The 20,856-nt window shown below is 51.5% G+C and overlaps 1 protein-coding gene across 1 annotated transcript in view; it reads left to right on the top strand.

The window, feature by feature from the left end:
- Positions 1-19,883, top strand: part of WDFY4 (WDFY family member 4) — a 253,283-nt gene extending 233,400 nt beyond the window's left edge. Inside the window, exons 54-62 of the mRNA XM_036829672.1 lie at positions 1,394-1,606; positions 3,972-4,119; positions 5,219-5,403; positions 6,176-6,334; positions 10,398-10,577; positions 12,411-12,593; positions 14,632-14,716; positions 18,355-18,466; positions 19,464-19,883. Of these exons, the coding sequence (XP_036685567.1) occupies positions 1,394-1,606; positions 3,972-4,119; positions 5,219-5,403; positions 6,176-6,334; positions 10,398-10,577; positions 12,411-12,593; positions 14,632-14,716; positions 18,355-18,466; positions 19,464-19,530 (1,332 nt within the window). The 3' untranslated portion in view covers positions 19,531-19,883. The remainder of the gene's footprint in view (positions 1-1,393; positions 1,607-3,971; positions 4,120-5,218; positions 5,404-6,175; positions 6,335-10,397; positions 10,578-12,410; positions 12,594-14,631; positions 14,717-18,354; positions 18,467-19,463) is intronic.
- The last annotated feature ends 973 nt before the right edge of the window (positions 19,884-20,856 follow it).

Raw genomic sequence — 20,856 nt, 5'->3', positions numbered from 1 at the left:
TAGTCATCAGGGAAACATACACTAAAACCACAAGATGTTACTACACATTCACAAGAATGGCTAAAATTTAAAGTATTGCTAAAACCAAGAGTTAAGCAAGAATGTGGAGCAACCAGAACTCATCATGCATAGCTGGTGGGGAAAAAATGGTATAGCCACTTTGGAAAAGAGCTTGGTAATTTCTTATGAAGTTGAAGATGCTTTTGCCATATTGCCCAGCAATTCCACTTGTAGGTGTTTACCCAAGAGAAATGGAAATTGTCCACAGAAAGATGTGTACATAAATATTCATCAGTTTTATTTATACTAGTCAAAAAGAAAAAAACAACCCAAATGTCTATCACTGGTAAATGGCTAAACAAGTGATACATCCATACAATGGAATATTACTTAGCAACAAAAAGGAACAGATTATGGGTACATGAAGCAACAGGATGAATCTCGAAAGCATTGTCCTAAGCAAAAGTAGCCAAAACCCAAAGCTACATACTATGGGATTCTATTTTTGTGACTTGTTGGAAAAGGTAAACTGTGGAAGCAGAAAGCAGATCAGGGGTTAGTCTGGAGTAGGAGATGAGCAAAAAGGAGTAGAAGAGAACTTTTTGAGTTGATGTAAATATTCTATATCTTGATTATGGTGTTGGTTACATGACTACATGCATTTTTTAGGACACATTAAACTGTACATTTAGGGCAAATTTTATTGTATGTGAATTACACCTAAAAAAGGAAAAAAAAAAAATTGGCAGCAGGCCTGACTAGTAACAACAAAGCTGTGTCTTTTCCTCTGTCCTTCTCCCTTGGTGAGGAGAAAGTTCTTCCCTGGTTTATCCTTGCCTCTGGAAATTCGGTAACGGCAGTCATCACACCTCCTGTGGCATTTCCCACATGTGGCCTTCTCAAAACCACTTTGGCCATGTGCCTCGGAAAATTAACCTGACCCAGGTGACCTAATTTTCCCAAGCCCAACTGTAAGTGTGCATGTCCTCCCAGAGGATCGATAAGGGGAGCCCAGACAATTCCAAATGAACATCTTTGGGTTCTGGGGACCAAGCTTTGGAGCTGGGCTCTACTCAGCAGAAACGGGTGCCATCTCTCAGGTGAACTGGGACATCAAAACACTGGCCCACATTTCTTCTTGCTCAAGGTTATTTTGTGGACTGGATAGGCTAGTCAGACCTGTTGTGCCACACTAGCTGGAGGCAGGAATTAGGTGGTCCTCAGATGGGCTGCATGTGTGCTGCTTAGTGCTCATCCAGCCCGGGGAGGCATCACTCATCTTTCCCGTGCTGATCTGGCGTCCTGAACCACATGCCCCATCCTGATCTGGGCAGAGGGCCCATGAGTCCATGAGACACCTGTGTTTTTCACGCTCTTTGGGTTTTGGTTCCAGGCTTTGGAAAGTGACTTTGTCAGTGCCAACCTGCACCACTGGATAGACCTCATTTTTGGGTGCAAGCAGCAAGGGTCAGCCGCAGTGGAGGCTGTTAATACCTTCCACCCCTACTTCTACGGTGACAAAATGGACCTCAGCAGCATCAGTGACCCCCTGATCAGAAGCACCATCCTGGGGTTCGTCAGCAACTTTGGACAGGTGCCCAAACAGGTACAGCATGCCATGGCCTTTGTCTTGCTTTCTCAAAAGAGTGTGTGCAGGATGAGCTTGGATGGGAGAGAGAGTGAGGAGTAAGCAAGGACTAGAGAGGCAAAACGGTCCTCAGTCATCTCCCTACGCCTTTGATGTCATGGCTTAACCCTCCATTACCATCTGATGTCGATGGAGGCGATGATATAGTTAATGATAATGATGAAGGCGACATCCATCTGTGACCCATGTGATAGACTCTATGATAAATACACAGGATATAATTCTTTATATGTGTATCTACCCTGTAGGGTTGTTGTGAAGATCCAAAGAGTTAAGATACCAAGTGCTTGAAAGTGCCTGAAATACGATTAGCCTTCAACAAATGTTAGTTATTCATGTGATTACCTCACTGAATCCTCTCATAAGCTCTGGGTATGGGGATTATACAGATCAGGAAACTGAGGCTCAGAGAGGCTAAATAAATAACTTGCCTACAGTTGCACCATTAGCAGGTGACGGGGGCGAGATCTCACCCCATCTGTCTGGCTCCAAAGCCTATGCCATATTGACCCCATTGTGAGAGCATCCAAGTTCTGCCCCAGGGCCCCTGGTGAAATGGTAGGGGTCTTATATGGGCCTTTTGCTCCATCACCTCCGTCCGCATCAGGATAGTCCCGTAGTGATGTGAGGCTGTGCCTTTACAATGACATCCTGATGCTTATTTAACTGATCTCAGCCCTCTTCAACTTCAGACTCCCATTTGGTGTAGAGATGTTTTATCCCTGAGCACAGCCATCTGGGTTCAGAAGCACAGCCCCACAGACCGTGGGGTCCCAGCCTGGGCAGTCAGGAACCACACTAGGAAATGAGTGTGTAGACCCAGTCAACTCCAGAACCATCCTGGGCATCAGCCTTCCCCACATGTAACCATGAGGCTTGGACGGGCTCATCTAGTAACATCTCTTCTGTCTGGCCTTATTGTGACATGCTCAGGTTTGCTCAGCTCCTAGGTAAGGGAAACATGGAAGGGCCTGAGGGTGACTTGGAGAACAGACCGCACATCCAAATGCGGGTTTGGCCAAGGAAGGCTTTGTAGAAAGGAGAGAATTTCAGGAAAGAAGGTTGGGTAGCCAAATGGTTTCATTTTTTTAATTTTAAAAATATTATAATACAGATAAAACAAATAATTCAAAGTAGTAGTCCACAAGCAAAAATATTTTCACATCAGTGGGATCATGGAATGCACACAATTTAAATTCTGGTTTTGCTTAATGAGATATTATATGAGCTTGTAAAAAATATTTCTAAAAAATCATCAGAATTAGAATTAGAATTCCGCAAGTGGTCCCAGCCTGAAGACAAGATTAAAATGCTTCAGGACCACGCACTGTTCTATCAAGGGGCTGTGCCTGCAAAAGCTATTATAGGGACCCAGCCTGTGGTGCTTTCGTTATGCTGCTGTGAAAGGAGAACATTCTTTAATGCTCATTTAAAAATCATCGTTCTGATTTCTGTTTGTATTGATCACCCACCCAGCTTTTCTAGACAGTCTAGCATCTGATCGAGGGTTACAACTGAACCAAGGCTGCTCCGAGACCCCCGGGCTGCCTGCTGAGCCCCACCTCTGCCTGTGCACCCAGCCGAGGCCAGCTCCCCCCACATCATGGCGCCCCATGGATGTTTCCCTCTGGGAGCAGAGGAATGTGCTGGATGGCTGGAGAAAGCAGCGCGGCACAAGCCCAGTCTGGGCGGGGAGGGTGGAGAGCCGGAGCTGGCCTCGGCTGCACTCTCTGGCCCGGCGGCACTTCATGCTTTGTCGAGTTTGGCCTTAGGGACAATTTGACAGCAGAGATCGAAGAAAAATGAAAATAAGAAAGGCTGCTAATGGGGTTTGCCTGTGCTCTTTGGAATAGTTGAAAGGATGCTATTAAAGAATTCTGTGTTGATGCCCAGATGGATGGGCCTGCAGACAGTTTGTAAGGAAAAGGGGAAAATATGAGAAATAGCTCAAGCAAATGAAGAGAGACGTGATCTACGGAGGAAAGGGGATCATTCTGACCCTATGACATGAGAGGCAGCTCTCCCGGGGATCAGGGGCTCCTCGGTGAGGTCATCCTTTTCTCAAGCAGCTTGGAGAAGAAGACAGATTTGGCAACCAGGAGGGCTCTCTGCCAGCCCTGCACCGTGACCTTGAGAAAATAGAGCCCCAGACCCCTCACCGGCAACATCCGAAGGTCGAGCCAGATGGTTCTGTTTCAGCTCACCTCAGCCCAGGCAGCTCCCAGGGCAGAGGAGCAGCTGCGACTTGCCTGAGGACGACTCCCCTTCTGTCCATCTGTCCTAATGACCCATGTGGTGCGTGTCTGTCTCCTTGCCTCTGCAGCTCTTTACTAAACCCCACCCGGCCAGGACCACTGCAGGGAAGGCTTCCCCTGGAAAGGACGCCTCCACACCTGTGAGCCTGCCCGGTCACCCACAGCCTTTTCTCTACAGCCTGCCGTCGCTGAGGCCCTCCCAGGTCACAGTCAAAGGTGAATACCTGGCCCTGCTTCGTTTGGTGCCCTGTCCCACAGCTGTCCCTTCAGTGACCAGTGTTCCTCTGGAGGTTCAGGGGCACAGGCCCAGGCAGGGGCTTGGGGGCTGATTCTGCATGGCGTAACGGGAATCTCCAGGCGTAACGGGAATCTGGGCAGACCTCTGCTCTGGAAGTGTCTGGGACCGCCTCTGTTACACCCTGACTTCTGAAGACCCACCCGTCCATCTGTCTGTCTATCTGAGACACGCACCCCCCTCTCTTTCATGTACACACATATATGAACACACACATGCCAACACACATGCACACGCGTGCGCACACACACACACACACCCCTCCTCACCTCCAGAGCCAAGTGGGAGGTCCCAGGTTTCCCAAGGGAGGGTTACAGCCCCCGCCCTCGGCACCCGCGTTCACTGTTGCTCCTGAGCACCCAGCTGGACCTGCAGCCACTAGCCAGGAGCATGCGCCCTGGGGCAGACGGCCCGGCTATGAGTCCCAGCCCTGCTTCCTAGAGGAGCTGAGTGTGTGTGAAGTCTGATGTCTGTGCCACCCTGGGGCCTGCCCTGCTTTGGGGATGTCTCACCACCTGGAATAATTTTCTGGTCCCAAGGAGTATAAGGTCAGGTTTTGGGTTTTTTTTTCTTTTGAAATCCAAGAACAGTGTCCTTGGCATCTCCATACAAATACTGTGCACTAACCGATTGCACGACTGGACCTCCACCTCCAGACCTGCTAGAGTTGGTGCCTGGAAGGGGCAGGAAGGGCAGAGCCCCCAGGCTCCTCTGGCTGTGTGCTGTCTGCCCCAACAGCCTGGGCTCCTCTTCCCTTGGCATCAGCCCGAAAGAGACCCTCAAGACCTGCATGGCCACATACATCATGTATGTGCTGAGTTTGGGGAGGGACCCGGGGCCAGTGTGTAACGTGGCCCCCGGAGGGAGGCCCAGGAGGGAGGTACCTTGAAGAGGAGCAGCTCCTGCCTGGGCAGGCACTCTGCCAAGTCGGGGTTGGCTGCGCATGGCTCCTCTCTGGGCCCAGCTAAAGCGGGTGTTGCCCTTTGACAAGTCGGCTCCGCCGTACTGACTGGGGGGCAGATATGTACCTTTTCTCTCTAGGCTCGGAATCCCCCAAAGGAGCCATCGGCCACATTGTTCCTACGGAGAAGACCATCCTGGCCGTGGAGACCAACAAGATGCTGCTGCCTCCTCACTGGAGCAGGACCTTCAGCTGGGGCTTTGACGACTTCAGCTGCTGCCTGGGCAGCTACGGCTCTGACAAGGTGAGTGGGGCCGGGGCGCAGGGCAGCCCCAGGGCCGCAGCCTCCTTCCGGTTGGGGCAGAGGTGGTCAGGGGACGGGCGAGCCCCAAGCAGCCACGGTCACCCACACCCCTTCCTCCACGTGGCTGTGCCCCCAGCCTGGGACTGTCACCCAGTGTGGGCAGAAAGTCCTGGGGGCTCCTCCGGCCCGGGTCACAGCTTAAACTCAGAAGGGACCTACTGAGTATTCAGCTGCCGCCAGAAGCAAGCCACCCAGTTGCTCGTCCGCTACCCCTGCTTTAGGCCATCCGGTTATGTCTACCTTCTTGACGTGGCCCTGGCTACCTCTGGCCTCCTTTCCTACCCTCGCTCCTCTCCCACCCTATCACGTGGCGTGAATTCCCAGCCCACCAAGCTTTCTCGCCCCTCCCTAGCCTTCCCCCACCTCCTTCACGAGGCAGCCTGTGAAACTGGTCCCAGATGTCACCCCTTCCTAAAAGCTGGCTCCGACTTTCCCAGGCTCATGGGGCATTTTCGCTGTGTCCCCATAGCCTCCTGCTCCCTTGTCTCTCCCCACCTGCTCCTTGGGTGGTGTGAGCTCTCTGGGGACAGACCTGGACGGCCTGGATTTCGTCACCAGGGCTTGTCACGTCCCTCGGCTCCCACAGCACGCAGGCAGGCAGGCTAGCGGCACCATCCAGACCTGCCTGCATCCCTCCGTCGCCCTGTCCCAGCTCCCTGCCCTGTGCTGGCTCTGGCACCAGTGCTCGTCCCACTCGTCTAATCTCCCGCAGATCCTGATGACGTTCGAGAACTTGGCCGCCTGGGGCCGCTGTCTGTGTGCCGTGTGCCCGTCCCCCACGACTATCGTCACTTCTGGGACCAGCGCCGTGGTGTGTGTGTGGGAACTCAGCATGGCCAAAGGCCGCACCACAGGCCTGCACCTCAAGCAGGTACAGTGCCTCTGCAGGTGGGGTACCTTGGGGCAGGTGTGCCTTGGGCAGGTGTGGTGGCTCAGGGCAGGTGTAGTACCTTGGGCAGGTGTGGTGGCTCAGGGCAGGTGTAGTACCTTGGGCAGGTAGGGTGCCTCAGGCAGGTACGGTGCCCTAGCGTGCTCCAGCTCCCGAGCACTGAGAGCCCTGTCTCCCGTGGGAGCAGAGAGCACAGTGAGACACTGAGGGCAGCACGTGGCTCTGTGTCATTCAGGGGCGCGGTTTCATGCCCTTGGGTGGATTTGACAAGCTCACAGGGCTGGTGCCTCCATGGAGGCCCACACCTCGGTGAGAGATGCTGCTTACACGTGAGGGCCAGTGAAACTGGGTTTTGTGGGGGTTTTTTTGCACTAAGGGTCATTTTTGAGCATTTGTCATGGGCACTTTCATGTGAATGGCCTCATTTTACCTCCTCAACAACCCTGTAATATAGGAATCATTATCATCCCTACTTCACTGGTGAAAAACCAGGTGCAAGGAAGTTAAGTGACATGTCCAAGATCATAGAGCCAGAAAATGAAAGACTATCTCAGAACAGGGGTGGTTGTGGCGGAAGCAGAGGGAAGAGACCCGGAGGCAGACAACTCGTCTGGCCTTACCTCGCAAACCACAGCTGCTCGGAATAATAAACGGAGAGTGGAACTGACTGCTTACTTAAGACTCTGCACATTAACCGTAATCTTGGAAAGCAGGTATTGTTAGTCCCACTTTTAGATAAGGAAACTGAGGCTCAGAAAGGTCTGGTTTGCCTTTTAATCTAGGTTTGTCTAACTCTAAATCTAGTGCTTTCCCCTGTGTACACTTGAACTTGCTGGAGAATATTGCTAGGGGACATTTCCACCTCCAAAATGCAATTCACGTTTACATCTGTGTTTTAGTGAACCGTATAGCCCCAAAGTAACAAAACAACATTAACCATATAAAGCTTACCACTGACCAGATTTCCTAAACTGAACATGTTTCACTGGAACTGATTCTGAGTTTCTCTGGATGCTTTTCTAGTCACTCAAGTGTCCCCAGAGCCTGCCCTTGTCCCCCGGCACCACCCCCAGCACTCGCGTGGTGCACAGCGACGGGCACTCAGTAAATGTGAGGTGAAGGAATGAATGTGTCAGTGCTGAGGGAGCTGGTTAATCCTGCAGAGGCGGTGGCATCTGCTGAGAAGCAGCTGTGCAGGTCAAGTGCAGGCTGCCTTCACCCAGACTCTGAGGGGAAGTCCTCCCAAGCCAGCCTTGGAGCCCCCTGTCTTTTCACACCTTCACCTTCCTGACCTGTGTGAAGAGCCTGTGCGCTACCATTACGGGTGTGGAGCAGCCCCCTCTCCCAGGCGTCACTCCGGGGACAGCAGGAGATCCAGCCCAACCCCAGAGCCACCTTGGGGAGCCAGGGAAGTGACCTCCCCCCCATCGCCGCTCCAAGGTCCTGTTTAGTGGCGAAGATGCAGCGTAACAGCCCCGGTACTGACAGCATAAAATGTAATTTATCATCCTCTCCTAGTTATAAATCAAGAGAAAAAGGGTATCCCACCAGCTCTTGTTTCCTAAGCAAAATAAAACACTTTATCATTTACCTACAGAGGCTGACCTGGCCTTGGGGATCCCCCAGACAGGAAGCTGCTCAGAGAGGGGGGTCTGTCCCTGACTTGTAGACTGGTAGGCAGAGAAATCATCATTAAATAGCTTCATTAACAGTTTTTTAAAGTGTTTTATTTCTAAAAATATTACAACATTAAAGACAAATTTCAAAGTTAAACAGTTCTCTATAATCCCTATAAAAGTTCTCATTGTTGCATACTGCCACCCCCAGATATACATATTTATACCATTCTGATCATTGTGTAGATATGTTGATTCTATTTTCACCCAGTGTATCAAATTGTTTCCGCTTTTCTATAGTCTCTGTAATTTACATTTCAATTGTTCCATATTATTCCATCTCCATAAAATTATATTTCAATTGTTTTATGTCAAGGCACCACAGTTTAATAAACCATTTCTTCTAAAACTAGACAGTTACATTGCTTCCAATTTTAACTATTTTAAATAGTGCTTCAGAAAACATCTTATATAGATTGCTGTTTGCTTCTGATGAATTGTTTCCTTATAGTAGATTTCAAGAAGTAGAATTACAGCGCGGTGACATAATGCTTTCTATAATGGTTCTGTAGCTTTACAGTGCCACCACAATTAATTAGGAATACCCACCTCACCGCAACATATCCAGCATGGGGAATTATTTTCAGAGGGTTTTATTTTACTTTATTTTATTTATTTTTTGCTACTTTAGTTAGGTATAAGGTGATATAGTGGAGTTATTTTAATTGGCCGTGGAGAAAGGTATTATTCTGAGAAAACAGAAGAGACAATGGAGAACATTTAAAATTGCTGTCCTCCTTCATTTTTTCCCAGGCCTTTCCAGATGGGGAGTGGTGCTGGCTGCCTCCAGGTGCTCTAGTTTCCTGGTTGGTGGGAGGCAACAGCCTTACGTAGGTGGACGGTGCCTGTGCGTGCAGTGGTCCCTCACTCTCCAGCGCCTCCCCTGCAGAAAGCCGGCAGCCCCGGCTCCAGTAACGGACAGCTCGCACAGGCTCTGGGCTCACAGCCTCTGTCTCTGAATCCGTACACCTGGGTCCCCTGGCCTGCACTCTCTGGAGTGGTCCTATCCCCTGCAGTCAGAACTTAGCCATCAGACATAGTTCGTTCTGGGAGGACCACCAGGAAGCTCCTGTCAAACGCTCTGCTTTCCTCTATTCATTTAGACAGTTTCCACTTCCCTAACATGAACCCAACCTTCTTCCGTGGGTCACATCCAGATCCTTGCCAGCACCATCTGGTTGGTGCCGTGTTAGGATCCACGGAGCACAAATGGGAATCTGTGGCAGAACTTTTAATTGCTATGAGCAGGCAAAGTGACAGCTTTGAAAAATGACGCTCAGCCTCATTGACCCAAATGAGTGAGTGGTGGACGGCCCTGGGGGTGGAGATTCACCACTAGGTGAGGCAGGGTAGTCACGTTTTAGAACACCACCTCCGCACTTCTCAGGCTGATTCCAGAGGACAGCAGGCACGTGTGCGCACGACAGCTCTCAGACCAGGCTTAGCTGGCAGCCTCTGGGACAGCTGTGATGGAAACTGTGCCTCTGCCAGCAGCGGCGGGCCTGGGGGTACCAGTGTGCCTGGCAGGCCTCCCCAGTGCCTCAGGAACGTGTCCCCAGGGAGCAAGGCCCCTGGCCAGGTCTGAACACGTAACCATCCATAAGCCAAGCCAGACCCTGCACAGGCCAACCTGAGGGCCAAGACTGAGGCCCTGAGTCACCAGCTGCCAGGCAGCGAGACTGGATATGAACCCGGATCCTTTGGACTTGAAAAGTCACACCTTTTAAACTATGACCTGACCTCCCTGCCTTCTTCCCAGTTTAGTTTCCAGGGGCACGTGTGTTTCTGAGGTTCCCTTAGTGTGATGCTCAAACTTGAGCATGCCTGAAAAATCCCTGGACAGCTTGTGAAAACCCAGGTTTCGGGGCCCCACTCCCAGAGTTTCTGATTCAGTAGATCTGGGTGGGGCCCAAGAATTCACATTTCTGACAAGTTCCCAGATGATGCTTGTGCTGCTGGCTGGGACCCCGCACATTACAAGTCAGTGCCCTGGCATATTAGTAGCGGTGTGTGTTGCTTCTGGATGCAAGACAGTGTAGGAGAGCACAGAGCATGAGGTTGCTGCTGGTGCCTCTGTTTGGGTTATGATAATAGGACTGCTGACTCTCCCCAGCTGAGTCTCAACCCTGGAAAGTGATGGTACTGAGAAGCCAGCCATTGACCCGTGAATACACACACACACACACACACACACACACACACACACACACACACACATACACAACCCACAGACTTCGGAATCACTGAATCACTCTGAATCTCTGTTTCCTCATCTGGGGCCCAACAGTAAAAGGGAGAGTGGAATATCTCCCCAAATAGCTGGGTTAAGGGTCCCTCTCATAACCTGTGGTTCCGTCCCCTGTCCCTAGGCCTTGTATGGACACACACAGGCTGTCACATGCCTGGCAGCGTCGGTAACCTTCAGCCTCCTGGTGAGCGGCTCCCAAGACTGCACGTGTATCCTGTGGGACCTGGACCACCTCGCCCATGTAGCCTGCCTGCCCACCCACAGGGAGAGCATATCTGCCGTTGCCATCAGCGATGTGTCGGTGAGGCCCCTCTTTCTCAAATGTCTGTGTCCTCAACATGTCCATGATTCTGCATGGTGGCATGGTGGCATGGTGGCCAGTGCCCCGAGAGGAAACCTAGGGACAAAGACCACCACAGAGTGTTGAGAGACCCCAAATGTGTGGAGCATTCTCTACACAGGCAGAGTAGAGCCATCAACAGGTCTCAATTTGGGTCTTGATTTTATTTTTTTGCTTCTTTATTTTTCTCCCTCAGGGGCTGGGGTAGCAGGAGGTGTCTGTTCTAACACAGGCATCAGGGAGTTGGGGCAGGAAGTTGGCTTTGGTGAGAGGTCTTCTGGGTTGACTGACTAATTCAGCTAGCTGACTGCAAATCCGTGTTGACTCAGCAGGTGCCTCTGGTCTCCAAGGCAGGAAGTGCCTCTGCTTGTCCCTCCATGCTGGCTACCAAAGATAAGCCTGTCAGGAACATGTGTGTGTGTGTGTGTGTGTGTGTATGTGTGTGTGTGTGTGATAGACTAATATATATATATATATATATATATCAGTGTATACATATATCAGTGAGATATATATATATCTATCTATCTCAGTGTGGAGCTTCTTCTACACTGGAATCCCCATCATAGGGTATGGGGTTTTCTGAGGATGCAGAGACTCTGCATCTGCTAATAGAAAAACCTAGGGGCCTGGAGCCTGGATTGACTGAGCAGGGGTATCATAGGGGGAGGAAGAGATGATGAAGGAGCCTCCTGGTGCTAACTTTGGCTGAGAGTGGTGATCCAGATAGGCTTGAATCCAGGATGAATGTTAGATGGGCAAATGGATGATGGTGGATGGATGATGGATGGATGGATGGATGGATGGTGGGTGAGTGGATGAATGGGTGCATGTACTGGGGAAACCACCAAGCCCTGATCTGGGAGAAAATAAATTCATAAGGAATTATGTCCCCAGACCTCAGAGAAGACTGATATCAGGACAACAACTTGTTTAACTCAACTTGTCCTGGAGCTGGTTGAGTTCACTGAGTGCCTGCTGGGCCCCGCACTGGGTGCTTGGCAGAGATGTATCAGACATGGTCCCCGGCCTCAGGCAGACTCCACCAAACAATTCAGGAAGGGACATGATGGAGCCCAGCCCAGAGGGCTGCAGAGGGGCATGGAGCTCCCTACATCCCTTCTGTGGTCAGGGCAAGGTTCAAAGGCATGGCCCCAGATGGCTCTTGGGGTCCTTGGTGGGTCCTTGGTGACAGTGACCACTACTCTATTGGGCACAAAATAGACAAGGACTTGAGAAGAAAACACTCTGGACATAAACATTTCGGAAGATGCAATGGGCAGATTTCTCCTCAGAAATTCCCCCTGGGGTGGGTGGGGGGAACCTTGCCCAATTTTATGAGCCACATGCAGTCATTCAAACCTCTGTACCCTGCCCTCCACCAGGTGTCATCCAAAGCTGCTTCATGGGGACAGGGCTGGCCAGCCAGGTGTAGACCCCGTGTCCAGGCCAGGGGTGGTGTCCAGGCTGGGTCTTCTATGCCAGTCAGTACACTGCCAGGGAGAGGGCTGTGGGAGGAGCCCAAAGGGTGAGCCAGTCGGTCTGTGCTGGGGAAAGCAGTATCCAAACACTTGATTGCAGTATGAAGAGAACCAGAAATGTACAGTTGTGTGAAAACACAGCAGACCTATGAGTCTGCTGGGAAGAAGTGGGTGTCTTAGGAGGTCTGGGAGTACCTTGGTTAGTCCTCAGAAGATGACAGGTTGAGGGTGCTTGGGCGGACAAACCGAGTGGCTGGGCAGATGGGTAGGCAATGACTCCCGCATGAAGTGAAGCCCACTCTCACTGCTGCAGGGCACCATCGTCTCCTGTGCGGGAGCCCACTTGTCCCTGTGGAATGTCAACGGACAACCCTTGGCCAGCATTACCACGGCCTGGGGCCCAGAAGGAGCCATAACCTGCTGCTGCGTGATGGAGGGGCCGGCATGGGACACCAGCCATGTCATCATCACAGGGAGTCAGGATGGCATGGTCCGGGTAGGTGTGTCTTGGGCAGAATGAGGGCATGGTACAAGAAATGTGTTCATCTCCATTCTACCCACTTTCTCTAAGGGTCAAATCTGCAGGCTGCATTTAAGACCATCCCAGACCACGTCCCCACACAGCAAGTGAGGGCAAAGGCAAGGCTCTTTCCAGGCAAAAAGTAAATAAATGAAATTATATAATACATAAAATTATATAAAATTTTATACATACATATACTCATACAATGAAATAAATACTTATTGTCACAAGGTATAAAAGCTGAATGGTCAAATGCATAAGAACATAGACCATTACTGAAAAGAGGCATTTGGGCCATCCATTCATCCATCCATCCATCCACTAATCCATCCACCCATCCAGCTATTTATCTCTCTACCTACTCATCCATCCATTCACTATTCCATTCATTCATCCATCCTTTCATTCTTCCATCCATCCTCCCACCTACCCATCCACCCACTTACATGTCCCTCCAACTATCCATCCATCTATCCACCTAACATTCATTGAACTCTGGCTCTGTACCAAGTTCATACAAGCCATAGGGGACACAGAGATTAATAATAAACAGGCCCTTGTCCTCAGGATGCTCACATTCTAGAAGAGAAGACAAACAGAAAATACATGTATGTGGTTCATGCTATGACTGGGATAATCAAAGAGTGCCATGGATCCTCTGAGGAGGGCCATGGACAGAGAGATCATCAAGAAACCAAGAAGACAACGAAGGAGAAATACTGGGGTGGGAGGTGTAGCACAGGAAGAACAAAATACAGGTAATTTTTTCGAGACTGACAGGAAGGAGAAGGAATGAGTAAGATAAGGAATAATTAAGAGCCCTACTCAAGAAACTGTCACTTGAAATCCACAGTTTATGAGAGGAAATGTCAATTGAATGCCACCAGGTATTCAAGAAAATGCCCTTTGATTTCTGCACGCGTTTGTGAAAGCTCACTGTGTGCCAGCACGGCTAAAACTCAGCCCTGTCCTCCCGGAGCCTCCACGCCCAAAGTCTCAGAATAATCATGGAGGTGATGCTTCAGGAAGCAGAATGAGTAGCGTGGTGGGCGTCCAAGGGGAGCATGGATTTATTTCCAGCAGAGACAGGCGGCATTTCAGCGGAGCCCTGAGGATGAGGAGAGGTCTGGGCATATGGAGAAGGCCATGCAGGCTGGTGCACCAGCGTGCGTGGACAGGAGAGTTGACTGAGGAGAACCCCCTGAGAAATCTCCTTACAGGGCCCCATCCGTCGTCTGGGAGGGCCAGGGTCGCTGCAGAGAGCAGGGTGTCCTGGGTTGGCCAAAACATGAGGCAACGAAAGTCCGGGCTGGGTGGGTCGTGGTCGGCCCTGTGGGTCAGGCAGAGGAGGCTGGGCGGCTGAGCAGCAGCTGCCTTGCCTTCGTGGGGCCCCCAGAGCGTGAGCGTGAGTCTTCCAGGGGCTCAGCCCGCGTCCACGCAGCGCAGTAACTGAGCTCGCGGGACGGCTTGGCACTGGCTAGACCCGGCATGGCGCTCACAGCAGCATGTGAGTGGAGGCTGCTCGTTGTCCTGTGGGGACAGAAAGTCCAGGCTCCGCAAGTGAGACGCCATCTGTGCTCAGCCTGAGGGTGCCCACTGCAGGCCTGGGACCAAGGACCAGACACAGAGGGCAGGAGGCCCTGCTGCTGAGTGGTGAGGGAGGCTTCCAGGGATGGTGGCAGACAGACAGACAGGAGGGCACTAGCTAAGTAAAATGATAGCAAGCTGGCTGCTGAGTCTCGTCCCTGTAGGTAAGGGGTTGGGGAGACGCTCCATGACCCAGAGGTGGGGAGGGAACTCGTCCAGTCTGCAGCTGTGCTCGGCCAAACCTCCACGCAGGGAAGCTGAAGCCTAAGCAGGCTTTTCTCCTGGAAATATGGCAACATCAAAAGTGAGAGGGGGCCGTGCCCCGCTTCCCTCAGGGTCCCCCAGGTGTGGAGGAGTGGATGGGCCCCAAGCCTGCAGACAGGTTCACTGCCCCTGCCCATGGCATGTTCTCTGTTCTGGACAGATCTGGAAGACCGAGGAGGTGAAGATGTCTGTTCCCGGGCAGGCAGCGCCAGAGGAGCCCTGGGCTCCACCTCCAAGCCCCAGAGGTAACTGCTGTGCTTGTGATGCCTGTGGGGTGCCCTTGGCTTGCTCAGCCCTCCCTCCCCTCTTCTCTCCTTGGCCCAAGGGCTGCAGCTCCATCCAGGCCTGCAGAACCCAGGGAAGACATTGAGTCTCTTGGGATGTTGCCAAGTTTGCAGGTGAGGAGCACAGTTTCCTGAGAGCTGCTGGTGGAGTGCGAAGCGGTGTTTCGAAGCCTCCCTGAGTACCAGACTCATGCTGCAGGGATCAGCGAGCTCTGGGATGCTTCTCGGGCGTGTGAACAGTGGTGATGGTGGTTGTGGGCTCCAGAGCCCCAGGAGGGGGACACACCCAGCAGGGCTTGGTTTGATGCTCTCCATCTTCCTGGGTGACGCTTAAATGCCAAACTCCCCAGCCCAGGACTTGGATCCAGCTGGCTGTTGGCTTGGACTGCCAGGCTGCAGACAGGAGCAGGGACGGCTTTGCTGTGTCCCGGGGAGAGGAAGTGGTTCCATAGGCCCCAGTCTGCCCTGCTCATCCTGACTCAACCCCCCTACTCTCCATGGCAAGTTCCTCAAAGTGGGTCTGAGGGTCGTCTGCATCAGCATCGCCCAGGAGGCTCATGGAACATTGAGATCCGGGACCTGTTCTCAGCCCAACCTCAGGGAAAAGGTTGGAGATGGTTAGAGTTCCCATGTCTAACAAGTCCCCAGGTGAGTGGTGGTGTCGCTGAAGTAAGAGAACCACCGTCCTGCAGCAGAGCCCTCTTTGGTGGTGGCAGCTGGGCCTGAAGCAAGAAAATCTGTTCTCCCTTCTGCCATCATGGCCTCTGGCACCAGCACCACCATGGCCACCGTCGCAGAGCTGTGAGGGAGAGAGCTGACCGTGAGCAGTGTCCACTGTGCACGCTTCCCGTGCGTTCTCTTATTTCTCACGGCAACCCCACGAGGAAGATACTGCGGTGACACCTGTGTGAGAAATAAGGAAACTGAGGCAAGGAGCAGTCCAGCAACTTGCCCAAAGTGACCCAGAAGCGCATTACTACTATCGTTCTCATTTCTGCCGCCAGAGTAGACACGCCCACTGCCAGAATGAGCTCAGCTGCCGGCACCAGACCGTTCCCTCCAGGATGAGCGCAGGCACAGACCTCACCACCAAGGCCATCACCTCCTCTTCTCACCTCCCCGGGGCCCCGCCATCACCTCCTCCAGTGCAGCCAAGCTTTCTCAGTTCTGTCTTCGTCAAAGGTTCTGGCCCAGAACTGAGACATCCTTCTTCGTGCCCACGATTCAAGAAAGCATGTTACCATGATGTGAGAACTCTCCTGTCATCATGAGTCCTTCTGGTTTGCTCTGCATTTCAGGACCCATGACCGTCCACTAGAGAGAATTTTCCAGATTGTGGAGGGTTGCTTTCTAAAGGGAGTAGCCATTTTTAGTTAGTTCATTTCTGAAATGTGCTCCACACGTCCTTGATTCATTTAGTCACCGATTCATGGATTCTTTATTCACATAGTAGGGGCATTTGCTCAGCCCCTACTAGGTCCTAAGATCTACATGGGAATCCCTTCCTTCAAGATAACACTGTCGGGAAGCCCTTGTCAACAATCTGGGCCGACCAGAGTGGTGACCCTACAAGAATCTACAACCACTGTGGATCCAGTTCACTGGTCCTAAGATCTCTAGGGTCCTTTGGGACCAGAAGGAATCAGCCCATATTAGTGTAAAAAGAGACGTGTGAGGATTGCGTGCATTCTAAGGAACTCACAGCACTTCTTTGGAGAACAGGGGCCAAACTCTCTCCCCTGCCTCCACCCACTCAGAGAGCAAGTACGGGGTTCTTATCCTCTGCCTATTCATGAAGAGATTCTGTGGCACACCTGCTTGAGAGCACACCACTTCAGTCTTGGGCTCAGCTGCCCACTTCTGAAGCTTCCAAGCTCCCATAAGCTATAGGTATTAGCTCAGCCCATGGTTTATAAGTGGATGTCTGAGCAGGAATGCTGGTGCGTGGGTGGGTGGATGAATGGAGGGACAGACAGACAAAGGGCACCTCAGAGCCATTCTGTCGGTTCTGGAAGTGCAGTGGATTCACGGGTTTCTACTCAGGATGGACAAGGTTGTGCTCATTGGGAATGGGGTCTCGTGAAATGAGAAGCAAGATGAAAATCAGGAAACAAGGCTCTAGACCCAGCTGTGTCTCCAGCAACTTCTTAGGCCCTCAGTTTCACCCTCTGTCAATAGCGGTACTTCCTGTACATCCTAACTTGTAGGAAGCAGATGACAGAAAGATAATAGACATAGTCCAAGATCTACTCAACAAAATGTGGTTCATTATTATCATTTTCTTGGACTACTAAGAGACTTCTCCCCTAACACACCAGCTGATGACATTAGGGGACTTACAAGATGGTGTCAGGTAGACAGGAGCCCCAGGCCCACATCCTTCCCACGCTGTTTGTCCTGACCTGCCTGAGGTCACAACTGTCAAGTAGAATTAACTGCCAGGGTTGCAGTTACAGTTCAAGGGAAGATTTGGATGAAATGACACAAGGGCACAGACATATTCATAAAAATCAGGCTGGGCCACCGCTTAGAGTTAGCAAATCCATGTGCAGATTTACAAGCCTAAGCCACTGGAGGGCTTGTTGTTCTCGTAATATTGCTTATAACTGTTTTGTTGGAAGGGGACCAGTACTGGGCCTGACACACAGATATTTGCGCGTCTCTTGGTGTGTCTATTACTGCATTCCTCAAATACCTTAAGGGGCAGGAAAGGAGTTCTTTGAGGGTATTGAGGATATTAAGGTTAATGCATTTGTGTGCAGATGTAATCTGATTTCTGCCTGGAATTCATTCATTTGTCATTTGCAGCAAGGACCAACCCAGTTGAGTCCAATTTATTTTAGGAATCGCTCCATAGATTTGGGCTCAATCTGGTACATAAAAAATGCTTGGGAAAAGCTTGGTTTTTGGATTTTTGCACAAACACAAAATGCACAGAGCTGCCTGCCACCCTGGGACAGCTGGGGCAGCTGCACCACTCCTGCCCTGACTCCAACCAAGTGACTTTACAGAGACAGACCCAGCTGACGTCTCTCCACCTCACCCTCCAAGAAGGAATTACTGTCTGTCCCCAAATGCAGTCATTAAAATGACTGAAGTAACAATCATTGAGTTATATTTTTTGAAAAAACGTTCTCTGCATTTAATTATTGGTTGTGGCGTGAGAGGATTTAGATAAGTTGATAATGCCGACTTTATGTAATTTATTTTTACTAGGCAATTATGGGCTGCATTACATTCCTGGCAGCAAGGTATTGTGGGGCATCTTATTAAGCATAAAGCCAGTAAACACTGATGAACAATTTTGCTGAACTAGGCATGCAATTTAGAAAGCAATAATACACAAATCCAATTTGGTACACAATGGATACCGCAGCACGTCAGCACATGTAACTATCACAGCCTGCAAATTAAATTGGGACGGCCCTTTTTGCAACAGCACAGACCAAGATTAAATATATTTTCCCCCTCAATTTAACAAGTTGCTGACCACAAATATAAATATATGTGTATGTGTTTGTGGCCCTCCGTGTAGACGTACACATGCACGCGTGTGAAAACGGTTGGGTTTTCTAACTCCCCTCACACACTCCTCACAGGTCACAGGTGGGAGAAGAATCTTGCCCTCTGCAGAGAGCTGGATGTCAGCGTTGCTTTGACAGGGAAGACCAGCAAGACCAGCTCTGCGGTGACAGCTCTGGCTGTGTCCAGGTAACGACGGGCTGGCTGCTCCCGGCCTCCAGCAGAGGGCGCTGTGCCACCCCCTAGGAAAGCCCTGGCTGTTCTGCTCAGGCCTCCCCGGCCCCGGGAGGTGGCCTCACTATAGGGACCCAGGGACCCAGAGGGGCCCAGCATATACAGCATACGGGCAAGGCGGCCGTATAGGGCCCTAGGAAGTGGTTTTTGACACATATATTCTTGCTCTTTCTCTCTCTCACTCTCTTGAATATCTATGAATTCATAAAGAAATCCAGGAGGTAAAAGTATATTGTTTTGTGATTTTATCCTAAAGAGGGACTTTTTTCCTGAGGTCCACTGCCGATTGTTAACATTTGGTATAATGATTATCCTACATTACAAAAATTGCCTTTCAAGGGCTCTAAGCCAATGTGGAATAGACAAGTGTCAGATACTACGTTTGGCTACACTGTTTTATTCTTCACAGGTACCCGGTGGCGGTGCTTACTGTCATGAGCCCATTCTACTCACTAGGAGTGTAGCCTCGGGGGGCCAGACCTTCAGGAGCCACTGTCCTTCTTCCCTCCCGGCCCTGGAGGGGGCCATTTGGGGTCCGTGGTGGTGTGAATGTCAGGCTGAGGCAGGGTGGCCCAGGCTGGAGTCTCTGGGTAGGGACAGAAGGCCCTGAGCCCTAATTCTTTGCTGGAGAACTTGTCCTTCCTTCTGCCCACCAGCCGGGCTGCGTATCAGCTCGAGGGACAAGTTCAGGGCCTTGCCGTGCTCCCTGGAGCCCTGCTCTCTGGGAACGTGCCCTCAGTGCTTTGGGAGCCACAAGCCTCCTAGTTCAAAGCTGTCCCTGGTTCAAAAGACTCTCCGGTGGGCCAGCTCCCCCCGCTTCAGGTGGAGGCCAGGTACAGGCTCCTGGAGTCCTGGACTGAAGCCCCGCGTTGTAATGCCACGCACGCAGGCTGGGGTAAGCAGGATGCACAGGCTTGCTCTAACACGCGTGTCTGTTCTTTCTCTTCCCAAGAAACCAGACCAAACTCCTGGTCGGCGATGAGAAGGGGAGAATATTCTGCTGGTCCGCAGAGGGTTAGGAGGCGAGAGCTGGTGGAGGCGCTGGCATGGCCGCCGTGTGCCCTGAGGGGCAGCAACACCAAGCAGAAGTCGCAGACTCAGTGCCGGGGCGCCAAGGAAACCCCCAGCCTCCCTTCCGAAAGGTCCCCAAGGATGTGGCCGCTGGCCGCTAGAGCTACACACCCTGAACTTTGACCTTGGATTGCACAAGGATGCGCTTCTACAAAACAGATACACGCGCCCATCGGGGCCCGTGAGCAGCTCACTGGAAAGCGTGGCTCGAGGGTGCCAACCAGCACACGAAATCACGTGACTCACCTTTCAAAGGGCTTACTGCACTGAAAAAACACCGGGCCGCTTACTGGAAACTAATGGGAAAGACTGTATTGTTGTTATTTTATTAAAACAACTATTTTCCAAACACAAGAGGGCTCTTGAGTTTAAAATTTCCACCCTTTCCCACTGAGGTAATTGTAGCTCCACACTTAGAAAGGCAGAAGGGCCTCAGGGACGCACAGCCCACTTTCAGAGTGTTTCTCATCCCCTCCATCTCCCTCGGTGGAATCTGGCTCCTCCCGTGGTCTTGCTTGCTGTGCGGGGGTACCTTAGAGAGCGTCGGGAGCAGGGACCCACACTCGAGGCCCAGCGGCCGTGGCTGGGCTCAGGCCACGGACGCAATGGCTGCCCACCGCAGGCGTAGGCCAGTCAGCTGGGAGGACACACCCTGCCTGGGGTGCCTGCTCCCACTCTGCACCCCACAAGCAGGTGGTGGGTCCCAGCTGGACTCGGTCTTAGCAGGTTTTTCCAGGGGCCTGTCCGTACAAGGTCAAGGGCCCCAGTCCACATGCTGGTTTTCAGTTGCAGCTCATCTTGGGAGAATCTGGACTGCCATGTGACTTTGGTTCTCCATCTGAAGATACATGGCAGGTGGCTAGTTAGCCCCTCTGAGGAATTCCAGTACCTTAAGGTTCAGGCATTGGATACTGAAGGCATCACCCTCATTCTCACGTCTTCTCTTCACCCCCAGCCTCTGGAAGCCTTGAGAGGAAATTCACCTGCCTCTTCAATGAAATCCAGCTAAGCTGGGCATACAGAGATTTGGGGTGGCAACACTCCTTAGCTTTAACTCCCTCCCTGAGATTTTCCTTCTAGAGAATATCAATCTTTCCCATATTTCTCCAAGGCCTGCAGAGGCCCTGTTTGGTGGCCCATCCCAATTTAGCTCAGGCCTGGGGATAGCAAATAAATGGACTCAGTGTCTTATGGCCCAGGTCATCTGGTCTCCAGGGGGGCAGTGAGTCAATGTAAAGATAAATATTAAGAAAGTAGAGGCGGTATGAACTATG

This window comes from Balaenoptera musculus, chromosome 16 (assembly GCF_009873245.2).
Source record: "Balaenoptera musculus isolate JJ_BM4_2016_0621 chromosome 16, mBalMus1.pri.v3, whole genome shotgun sequence".
In the NCBI taxonomy this organism is placed as follows: Eukaryota; Metazoa; Chordata; class Mammalia; order Artiodactyla; family Balaenopteridae; genus Balaenoptera; species Balaenoptera musculus.
This window is presented reverse-complemented; position numbering and strand designations above follow the sequence as displayed.